Genomic DNA, 12,252 nt, shown 5'->3' with positions numbered 1-12,252 from the left:
TATACCCTAATAATAGTTTTTAAAGCAGAAATTGAAGTGATAACCAGTTTTCCATTTTATTTCATTTACTTACAGTTTTACTTCATGAACTGTGCATTATATAGCACAAAAAGACTTACAGAATGCTGAAACTTTTACAAAGTCATCAGTTTTTGGTATAAAAGCAGGTTTGCTTAAATAGTAATGATGTGTGAATTATGCTTTTTGTTTTCTTTCATCCAGCTGATAACCTGAGCAGTGCTCAGTCTGGATCCAGTCTGTCTCTGGCATCCGCTGCTACTACTGAAGCAGAAAGTGTGAATTCTGGTGGTGGCAGTGGTAGTGGTGGCTATTCACAAAGGTAAGCATAACACTGTTATTCCAGAATGGACATGGATTAAATCATCTTATATTCTCATAGAAAAATAACTACAATAATTTGCAAAAGATTGGAAATCTTATTGTTTGCATCCTATTTCCACTGGTTGTACTTCACTGTCTTAAAAAATGACATACAATTAAAAACAGGTAGTTCAGTGCAAACAATGCAATATGTTTATTTGCATTGCAACTCTTCATTGCTAAATGTTGAGAGTTATTTTGTTTTCTGGATATTCAGGACAGACTCCATGGAGACCTTCTCAGTGCTGAGCCGAAATCAGAGTAGGAACACAGAACGAGACTGGGAGAATGCATCCACAGCCTCATCGATTGCATCTGTGGCTGAGTACACAGGTGATGTCAAAACTCATAAGATGTGTTTGTTTGAAGTTTGTCCTATGCATTGTTCAAAAGGCCAATGTTTTGCTTTTAACCGATTTTGTGGTTGTCTTCCAGGTCCAAAGTTATTCAAGGAACCAAGTTCAAAATCAAACAAGCCAATAATTCATAATGCTATCTCTCATTGCTGTCTTGCGGGAAAAGTAAATGAGCCACAGAAAAATTCAATACTTGAGGTCAGTAACAGAAAAAAGAATATAAATATGGTAAACACTCTGATCAAGTAATCGTATGCTGAAAAATTGCAGCTTCACAGCACAAACTATTCTTCAACTCACTGAATGAATAAATTTTTTAGAGGTAGTTTGTTTCCCTGCACCCCCCTCTGTTATACAGTTGCCTTTAAAATTCATTATTTTAATATTTCTATAACTGTAATAACTAAAATAATTTAAGATATGATTTTGAAAAGTACTCCAATCCAATTGAATATCTTAACTTAGACAACAGAAAACTGTACATTATCAATGTGGAAATAATTTACTTAACAATTACTATAACATAAGGGTGTACATGAGTCAAGAAGGAATATGATTTGCACCAGGTATCGAAATAAATTTATTTTTTTGTTTAAGTGTAGGGAACATGGAAGATTACTGCACAGTTGACTATTAGGATCATTTTGTCTTTGGTGGATTTCTGCTGAAGTAATCCAAAGTTTTAGTGACCTGCTCTGAGGCTCTGATTCAAATATTTATCAACTGTTATTGCTAAGACTGAACTAATTTTTGGCAAATCTGCCTTTTGTAAAGCATTCTCATTCTTAGCAACCCTCTGCCAAAAGACTTATCTTCTAAATGCTTGTCTGTGACTCTGATTTAAAATTGACAAATCTCTTATTTCTGATGACTAATCCCAACCATCTCCAACCAGAGCGAATGATATTTCTGAATTTTCCCAATCAAAACCTTGCATAATTTAACAACAAAAGTCTATTAAACCTATTCTTGGCCTTTTTGCTGTCTTGGAAAGAGAATCTTCTGGCATCATCTGGCTTCGTGTGTGGTATGCCTTGTCTGATGTTAACATCTTTTCTATGATAGAACATCCAGTGCAGGACATACAACTGTTTTCTAACCCATACCATAGCATTTTTTAAAATTATCTATTTACCTATTCACTAAGTCCCTAATTTCACTCCCAGAATTGTGATAGCTCTTTTTTTTATGACTTTATCCACCTGTGGTCACTTTCAAGGGATTACCCATTTGCATCATTAAATGTCTTTGTTCTTCCACACCGATCAGGGCCTTTCCATGAGTGCGCAAAGGCATCATCTCACCCTTTGCCATAATAAATTGCATGGAATTAGACACAAATGTTAGCAGGACCTCAAAGATAAGTTTATGATGATTTGATTTTAGTTTTAAAATAGGGCTTTTCTAGAATGGAAATTTGAATCTCCAGTTTACTAACTGCATTATCAGGAAGAGATGCTAAATTGAAGTTGCTATTACTCAACAGCAGAGAAAATTCTGAGGCTTCCTCTCTTGGTTGTGTTTGAAGCTGGGTCAAGTATTCTTGGTGTTCAACTGCCATAACATTTTTAGTTGAGAAAGAGAGAGCCATCAGTCAAAAATCTCCTGCATTATTTTCCATTTATATTGATAGCCCGATCAAGTATTTTGGGTACATCACTGTGATCGGGCTATCAATATAAACGGAAAATAATGCAGGAGATTTTTGACTGATGGCTCTCTCTTTCTCAACTAAAAATGTTATGGCAGTTGAACACCAAGAGGTGGGGATGTGATTGCTGCTCCAAGTTTCAGAAGACTACTTTGTTTGTACACCACATCTGTGCCTCAATCTGTCCCACAGCTTATGAAGCTGGATGTGCAACTGGCTAATTTCCTGACCTCACAATGGGGGTGCCTGCAACTTTACAATGCCATTCACATAATACCTGAACTGATAAATGGTTTCCAGATGCAACAAATATTGGGGAAATGTGGCCAAAATGCTGACTTTGTCCCAGTTTAGGTAGAAGGCCAATTTACTGCTCTCAGTATCTGAGATCTGGAAGAGAGGGGGCACAAGTTTTGTGTTTGTACCCAATAAAATTGTTAAATTTACAGTTTAAAACTTTTTAGAACGTTGTTTCTCATTTATCTTCCTAGGAGCTTGAGAAATGCGAAGCTAACCATTACATCATCTTGTTTCGTGATGCGGGCTGTCAGTTCCGAGCACTTTATGCCTATTCCCCAGACTCTGAGGAGATCCAGAAGTTAACTGGCACAGGGCCAAAAAACATTAATAAGAAGATGATCGATAAGCTTTACAAGTACAGCTCGGACAGAAAGCTGTTTAGCCTAATACCTACTAAGACCATGTCGGTCAGTGTGGACGCAATCACAATTCACAACCATTTGTGGCAAGCCAAGCGATCTGCAGTGCCAAAGAAGCAAGCAACAGGAAAATGAAAGGAGTTTTTTGCTGGTTCATCTTCAAGTTCTCCAACAATCTAATGTTCCTCCCATTTCCCCATAGTAGATTGTGTTGAAATCAGCAATTTTTCCATTTGATTTGGTGGCTATTTAGTTTTGGGAGACGAACAGATCTCTCCACATTCTGTTGCAGATGACAGATTGGAACCTTTTATTGTATGTTTGCACAGACAGTGAAATGTTACCTATTCCATGAAGGACAACATAAGTAGTTGGGTATTTTTCTGATGGATTGTCGGTCTCTAGGTGCCAACATTTGGCGGTACGTGACAGAATTCTGGCTTTGTTTTCTATGCTGGTTACTCTGGCTTGTAACTGTCTTTTTGCATGTGGCAAGTTTTCTAGCCAGTGGATTCTTAAAAGTATTTGTGGACTGTGGTTGTGAAAAGATTCCTCTGCTTTTTCTTTTCCTTCAACTCCTCTATGGAATGGCATCACCATGGGGATTGGGGCAATGTCACAGCTGAATTTGGCTTGTGGTAAACTTGTAATGAAGGGTTTTCTAACACCATACCTGCCACTGACCTAAAATTGGAAGAAAATGGAAGGCCATCTTCCTATACTGGTTCAGATAGTTCTGGCCTGACTTTGGTTTATCAGGGCCTATGTGCAACAATCGGAACAATCTAATAACTGCCAAGAAACTTGACAACAACTGACTTTCAATCCCGGATGCTGCTTACATTTCTCCTTGTACTCTTGCCGTGAACGGTGATGGATTGTGATCTGTACATTTTGAGACAGCAGTGTGACCGATTTATCAGCAGCCATAGTACTCTTGGAATAACAATCATGCAAAGCATATGAACAAATCTGCACAGGCTGGCAGGATGACGGCATATGCTGAGAATTGCCTCTTTGGATGTCTGATTTATTAAACACTTGAATTTGGCACATTTTATACATGCCATCATTTTAGAGAAAGTCTGTGTTCTGCAGTAATGATTGGGTGTTCTTTGTCCAGTAAGGAAGATTGTTGTAGAAGTAGAGTATTACCACACAGAGCACAGTATTGCTGTATGGAGGCACACTGAGAGGTCACAGTCAAAACTTAATGCTTTTTATTGCATTGTGCATTCTAAAAACCTTCCATCCTCTTATTTTCCAATACTGTATGAGCAGCATGCTCTTGTAAGAATGTATATTCTGTTGAACACAGCCTTTTTTCTTTTGGGGTAGCAGTATTTATTATATTTCTTAACTAGTTATTCTGCCATTCTTGGCTAATGTCTGCAAAATGGGCATTCTCCCACCAGATGTTTATGAAACACTTTTTTTTCTTGTTCTGGAGTTTTTAACAACCTGTCAGGAGCTGTGTGTGTTCTGTTTAAAATAAACAAAATCTTAATATTAAGCGGTACAGTGGTAAAATAATTTGATCGCTCTTGAATGTGTGATCATAATGATGGTCCTTGAAGCTGGATTCTTTCTCCCATTACATAGCAGTTTTGTGCAATCACTTGTAATAAACTCAGATAAAGGTAAAGCTGCTTACAAGACACTTTTTAATTTTAACAGTGCTGTCTTGTGCATGTTCATATGGTCTAAACACTACCAACATGTAAACATCCTAAGCAGAAGGATTTTTTTTAAGAAAACAAAATAAAGCACTCCAGTTTTGAGCAGTGAGTTTGCAGTTATGAACATTTACAGCAGTTGAAAGCATGTGTGGGTCTACTTAAAATGGGACATTATCTTGACCTGAGAAATGAAGTCAATCTCATCTTATGAGCAGATCGATTTCTTTAACAAAGAAGAACTTGTGGTTTATTGAAATAGTTCCTATGAGTTTTTTTAAGTTGGTTTATAGGAAGAAATTATTGTTGGATGAATTTGCCTTTGCTGTCTCATGTCACTTTTTTAAAAAATAACTTTGTGGAAATGCAGAAGTCAGCTGTATTTCTTTACTGCAAACTGAGTTATGCATTTTTAGAAATTTTTGGCTAAAATTGGTGAGATCACCACGGAAATCTTGCATGCAAAAATGTAATTACCAGTAAGGGTTTGAAAAAATCTTAATTGCAGATGAATATATTTTCAAGTAATCACTTTATTTCATTTTTAGGGCAGAGTTACAATCCACTGTTGTTTTATAAGAAGCATTTTAGTACATATGTTCAGCCTGGTTAGTAAGATAATCAGCAAATATTTAATTTTTCTGATTTCTAATGGTGAATGCATCATACAGAGACTGAGCATTTTGATAAGTAAGTGTGTTGTGATAATCTTTGAAATGTTTAGTCCTTATCAAGTAAGGTCAAAAAGGAAATAATTAGAAGTATGAGAAATTGAAGCTTTTCATCCAAGCAGTTTTCTTAATGGATTGCGTCGTCTTAATATAGGTCAACACTGAGTTGTTTACAAATCTGATATCTGTATTAAAAGAGATCATGCCTATGCAACATTTATGAGATTAATAGAGGTTGTCCTAATGCCTGTGAAGCATTTGGTTTCATGAAATATGTTGGACCCACATGAGTTCCTTCAACTTGTGTATGGTAACTTTTTTTAGCACATGAATATGATCTTTAGGAGGGAATTTAACACTCTGTAAAAGCTCTTTAAAAAAAAATATATATACACACATATGTGTATGATGTAGATATTCATTGTGCATATTTGGAAAATTGGCTTTGAAATATTTTGGAACCTGGCAGCTTCAGGGTGTTGAATGGTAGTTTTGATTAAATGTACTCCAACTGTGAGAACTTGTATTCAGTTCAGATTGAGCAAATGCTGGCTAGAAAGCCCCAGGTGAAGTGAATTGTGTCAAAGTTTTTGTTAATGGTGGATTAAGATTGTATTAATTTTATGGTCTGACAAAATGTTAATTTTACTTTGGATATGATTATCCTGAAAATGTTCTTGATAATACCCTTTATATCAATTGTTTATTTCCCTCTCCACAAAACTTTGCCATCTTGAAAACCTCTGAACAATGATGAAGGTGGAAATGTAGCTGTCTTCAGTCCCACAATCATAATTTACATTTTTTGAGCTGAATCTGCATTTCTAATTTTGTGCCAACTAAAACTAAAAGTTCCCATTGTTGGCATGGAACTTCGTTGCTGCCATTTTCAATTTAGTTAACTTGTAACCAAAATAATTAGTGTTACAATTGTTACATTACTTAAATGCTTATATACCTAGACAGAACAGAGGGGAAAGGGCTTCAACTGTTTACATTATGATCTATGAAAATGTTAGCATAACCAGCAGTGAAAAACCATTTGGAGACTGCAATGTCAACTAAAATACTAAAGCATAGAAATTGGATCTCACCCACTTTTGGTGCTCTAAATGGCTTCAACACTGAATTGGGTGTGACCAAAAAGAATTGTTATATTGGGACACCTACACTTTAAGAAATTACTATCGGAATTTTCCCCTATTGTGATTTGCTTATTCACAGATGCCACCTGCTGGTTGAGTGTGCATGTGCCATCTCATTTTTGTGCTCTTCTTTGGGAAGTAGGTTAACCCTGTTATTGTACAACTTCTGTGGCAGACAGAGGGTGCATGGAGATAAGGGAGAATTAGGTATGTGGTGAGGGGTCATAGGAGAGAAGGGAAGGTTATGAAACAGGGAGGAGAAATCCAGAATGCACAGGGTAATTGACATAGTCAGGTAATGGTGTGCCCAACACTGCAGAAGAGCCCATCTAGTGCACCTATGCTGAGATCTTTATTGATGCTGCCTGTCCACGAAAGGGCAACACTTAAAAAATCAATGTTCGAGCAGTCAGTCAAAATAAAAATCAATGTCACAGCAGTAATCCTTTAATTCGTGTACAGTTCTTGACTTCCTGTATGATGTAACCTTGTTTTACTGTGTATTAACAAGAAGATCTTTGATTCAATTTCTGTTGATGAGTTTCAGAAACATTTACTATGCACATTGATGACATCATCAGGTGCATGAAGTAAGAAGGGGGAATGATGCCAGCCTTAGTGTGAATCAATGGTAAGGAAGTACCCGGTCCAATTCTCTGGACAGTTTTCCATTGGTAGTGGGTGCAAACATTTCAAAATATGCACATAATTTTTTGTGTGATTCATGCAAGGAAAAAATAATTTTCGTTTAAGTGCAATTTCTGGGCTTAAGTCTCTGCTTTGGATTCAATTGGGTTCTGATCATTTAAGTGGTAAGTGTGTTGACATATTATGACAGAATCCTTTAAACCAACTTACTCTTTGCTGCTTTCTATATGACAATGTTAGTTGCTAGCTATAACAGAATCACAAAAGCACAGAAAACGCTACAAATCTTAAATAAGAACAGAAGACACTTTTAAAAAAAGCAATAAATATATAAGGAGTGGAATATTCAGAGTTTGGGTTATGGTCATATCTGATGAAAAGACATTTGATCCAAAATATTTCTGCTAAACATCAAATACACTTAGAATTTGTTAAATGTATTTCCCATACAGTATATGCTGGTTAATCACCCTCGGTGCTGTCTGTGGTTGGTAATGTGAGCAGGATGGTAAGTGGAAGGAGAACTTCACTTCAGGGTCTACATCTCCAATTTTACAGACAATAAGTAGGATTTAAATATTGTCCGTGTGACCAGTTTTGATGTTATTGATTCCACAGAAATGTAAGCAAAACAAGTATGTGAATACACAGGATCTTTAGTAAGTGATATTCTTTGTACATTCAGTGACCCGCAGTCAAATTATGTAGTTGCATCATGATAGCTTGTTGCACAGCTTTGTCCGTCATAATATTTTTACTAGCAAAATATGCCAGAAAACTTGAGGTAAGTAAACATTGTACATCTTGCTGATGGTATGTATATGAGTGCATTCCAAATTACATGTTGAGATTAAGACAACATTAATGAATTGCTGAGAGTTTCCTCATATTGCATTATCACAACCTCTATCACTGGACCGTAATGCAGATTTTACAGTAATTTTGATTTTGGTCATTATCCTTTTTTAAATGAGTAAATATAGAAAGGCACTCCTTTATCAAGTTCCAAATGTTTCAGGCCGAATGCTATTTATTCACCAAGTTAGATGGCACATTAGCTATTTCTCTTCTTGCTGCTTGTGACTCTTAAATTGACTAAATTTTATTTTGGAAGTTGAGAATAATTTTCAATAGCTACCAATCCAGATAAAAGGGAGTGAGAACACTATTGTGAATTACTATTTTGCTCAGGTATTTTTGTCTCTTTTTATAATGAAAAAATGTCCATATTAATTCTCTGCAAATTAAGATATAATTTCAGAAATTATGATTAATTGTTTGCTGCACAATTGTTTAGTCTGATATCTTTCTATAAGAGGAGTAGAATTCCTCTATGCTAGTCACCCACTGTGCAAAAACACTAGACATTAGAGGTTTTTCCAGTAATAGGCAAACTTTTACCTATCCATAATATGGTTTTGAAAATGATGTTCACTAGAGCTAACTGTACAAATAATATCCTTGAATTTTAATGCTTTTGGACTTAGTTACTTGATTTAAAAGAAGTGCAATTATCTTTGACGTTCTTTTGAAAATGAGATGCTTTCAAAGTGAGTACTTTAACAACAAGCTGTCAGGGTCCATTGTAGTCATGCTCAAATTACAGTTTACATTGGAGTGAGCAACATTAAGGGAAATTGGGTTGCACTGTTGCATTTGGTAATGTAACTTCTTAAGTGTCGACAGTGGAGTCTTGAGCTAATGTGCAAGTTTGTCTTCCAGTCTATTTTTATTTTGTTCTCATGTTTTTAAAACAAGTGTGACGTAGTGAAAGTTTGTGATAAGTCACAGTGTTTTGTAAATATGTATGGGTAGCTGGTTGGAATTGTAAATATCCAAAAACGCCAGAAGTTATTTTTTAAAGATTTGAGTATTACTACACAGGTAACATTAAGCAATGACTTTTTTTTTGTAATGTTATTCATGCTTATCATCATCACCTAAATGTTGCATACTTTTATGTTGAGCACATTAAGCATATTTATTTTGGAAAAGCACTGAAAAGTTAATAAAGAGCAGTGAACTATACTGATCACGTCATTTGTATATTTTGATTCCCATCACTTTTTATTTGATATACTTTTGTTGCAGCATTTTTACATGTTTGAGTCACTGAATACACGTTACTTCATTAATTAAAGGATTGGTTTACAACGAACAATGAAAAATATGGCATCAGTGAAGAAAAACATCTGCAATTACTCACCACAAAATATAGCTGATGCAAAAGTTACATAAAATCTGGGGAGATGATGCGTTTTTAGACTCCATCCGGCATTTGGGCATGATTTCAGTAGGTGCTAGATTAGGGTAAATGTTCAGGAAGATAATTTATGCCGCCTTCATCACTGATTCATGATGCAGTAGTGATGATTCTGTGCAGGTCAAGTACTTGGTTCTGAACAAAAGCTCTATAAAGAAGGAAGGTATAGCTGCTCCCAGATGAAGATGAGAGCATTCAAAAGTAAGAAGCAAAATGGGAAGTATTTTTCTTGTTTGCATGCTGCTGTAAGTTCTAGATTCTCTGCACTACTTTTGGAAGATCGCCATATTGTGTGTGTGTGTGTGATTGTTGCTGTATAAATTTTTCAGATTTATAGCTTGACTTCCACCTATCCACCCCATAATCTGTTGCAGTTTGTAGATTTTCTGGATGTAGACTTGATTATCCCTTAACTCTGTGGCACACTTTGGATAATGTGGATTTATATTGCCAGTTGTGGTTTATTTGGTAACCCTCACCCAAGTCAGAAACTTCTGGGTTCAAGTCCCACTTCAATGACTCGAGTATAAAAATCTAAGGAGATACTCAAGTTCACTTAGGGAATGAGGCACTGTTAGAGGTGTCTTGGACGAGATGTTAAACCAAAGCTCTTCTTTCTTTGATAGAAGATTCCAAGCCATTCTCTTGAAGAAAAGGAGTTACACCCAGTTACATGGCCACTTTTTAATCTCTGAGTCAACATTTCTATTGTCCTTTTTTCTGTCATGTTGCTGTCAGTGGGAACGTACTGGATGCAAAATGACTGCCACAGTTCCTACTTTACTACTATGATTACTGCTCATAAATACTTCATTCACTACTGGCATTTTGCAGGAAATCTTTACCAATAATCTTTCCATAATAAGATGAAGAATGGGGCTTTTTACTAATTATTCCACAGTGTTGGGTTCCAGAAACAACTTCTGATAGCCAAGCAGTTCATGCCAGTTTATAGTAAAACCTTGGTTTAGATTGAATTGACATTAATTTAGCAGTATTCACATTGCTTTAGTGACTTGGTGCCAGATATACAGTAAATAAAGTTCATCCCTGAAATGACACTAAGTTGGCTGAATTCTCCATGAGTGCAAAAGAACAGGAGTAAACTATTTAGCCCTTTATGTCTGTTAGAGCATAGGGCAGCACAGAAACAGGCCCTTCAGCTCACCATGTCTCTACTGACCATGATGCCAGTCTAACCAATACCATCTGCCTGCACATGGTCTGTATCCCTCTATTCCCTGCCTGTTCATGTGTCTCTCTAAATGCTTCTTAAACATTGCCGCAGTATTTGCTTCTGCCACCTACGCTAGCAGTGCATTGTAGGCACCTTTGTGTAAAAACAAAACACATGCCTTGCACATCTTTAAACTTCCCCTCTCTCCTTTGACATTTCCACGCTGGGAAAAAGACTGACTATCTACCCAATCTGCCCCTCATAATTTCAACGACATCTCTCAGGTTGTCCCTTAGCCTCCAATACTCCAGACTTCCACCATGAAGATGATTTGTGGTCTAGCTCCTTACACCTGCCTGGAAATCTGAAACAAAAATTGCTGGAAACACTAAGTGGGTCAGACAGCATCTGTGGAAAGAGAAACAGTAAACCTATCAGGTGTAAGACCTTTCGTCAGAACTGAGAAAGAGAAGTTCTGACGAAAGGTCTTCAACGTGAAAGGTTAACTCAATTTCTCTCTCCACAGAGAGTTCTGGCGCAAGGTCCTCAGCCTGATGCTCTTTGACCGCTTGAATAATCCCAGTATTTGGCTCTGAACTTCAGACTGTATACCTAAGTCCTAGATTTCCCCAACCAGTCGAAATAGTTTTTCCTCTCTGTCCTATAGGTTTCAATTTGAAATGTTCAGTGAAATTTCACCATGATATTTCAATTCCAGAAATTCAGCACTTGTTAACCTCTCCCTACAATTTGCTGCACACCCTCAAAGGCAAGTATATCCTCCCTAATGTGTGTAGCTTTGGCACAAGTTTTTCTACTTATTACTCTAGGTCCTTCTGATATAAAAGACAGCATTCCATCAGATTATTTTCCTACTTCCGTGCAGGTTGAGCCTGTCTTTCTGTGGTCCTCCGCTGCTCTGTGTTATCACCATCTAGAAAGTTCCCTGTTTTATTCTTTTTGGTCCAAAATGGATTTCAGTTTGCAAATGACATTGTATTTCCTAGATTTAAATCCATTTGACATTATTTAGGTTTGGTTTCCTACCTTCAACCAATTTCATTGCAAGGTCAATAATTTACCATCAGTTTTAACTTTAGCTAGTAGTCTGTTACGATTGTGTCAAATATTTTCTGGAAGTCTGTAAAAGAACATTAATAAACATTTCCAATTTTTACTTTAGTCACCAATTCAAAAAAAATGTTCAGATTCATCGGACATGAGCTACTTGCAGGATTCTGCTAATTGTAATCAATAATCTAAGAGTACTGAAGGACCAACTTTCACAGGTATAGAAAAATAATTTACATTTCAAAATGTAATTTCTAATTTTTGCTGAAGGGACTTGTTTGCAACTATGATAAACTACTAGGTGTTGAAAATTGGTTATGAGCATAGCAGATTTATTAAGTTGCACCCAGTACAAAGAAGTAATAGTCAAAAAAAAACATATGATAGTCACAGTTTGTTCCTCAGAACCTTGGAGGACCTCTTCATCACTGTATGTGCAGGGACTGCTGTGCCTGTCGACTGCAAATTCTCTTCTAGGTTGCGTGTACTTCCTCTTGATCTCCCTTTGTACTTGATTTTTCCTTTGACCTTACAATCTCCTAAAAGATCTTACC

General features: G+C 36.4%; 1 protein-coding gene across 4 annotated transcripts in view; it reads left to right on the top strand.

The window, feature by feature from the left end:
* camsap1b (calmodulin regulated spectrin-associated protein 1b) overlaps positions 1 to 6,926 on the top strand; it is an 89,741-nt gene extending 82,815 nt beyond the window's left edge. For all 4 annotated transcript variants that reach the window (XM_052036740.1, XM_052036741.1, XM_052036739.1 and 1 more), the window contains 4 exons: positions 223 to 340; positions 599 to 714; positions 817 to 935; positions 2,880 to 6,926. In XM_052036740.1, coding sequence (XP_051892700.1) covers positions 223 to 340; positions 599 to 714; positions 817 to 935; positions 2,880 to 3,182 — 656 coding nt within the window. In that variant the 3' untranslated portion in view covers positions 3,183 to 6,926. The remainder of the gene's footprint in view (positions 1 to 222; positions 341 to 598; positions 715 to 816; positions 936 to 2,879) is intronic.
* The last annotated feature ends 5,326 nt before the right edge of the window (positions 6,927 to 12,252 follow it).

This window comes from Pristis pectinata, chromosome 23, assembly GCF_009764475.1.
Source record: "Pristis pectinata isolate sPriPec2 chromosome 23, sPriPec2.1.pri, whole genome shotgun sequence".
NCBI lineage: Eukaryota > Metazoa > Chordata > Chondrichthyes > Rhinopristiformes > Pristidae > Pristis > Pristis pectinata.
This window is presented reverse-complemented; position numbering and strand designations above follow the sequence as displayed.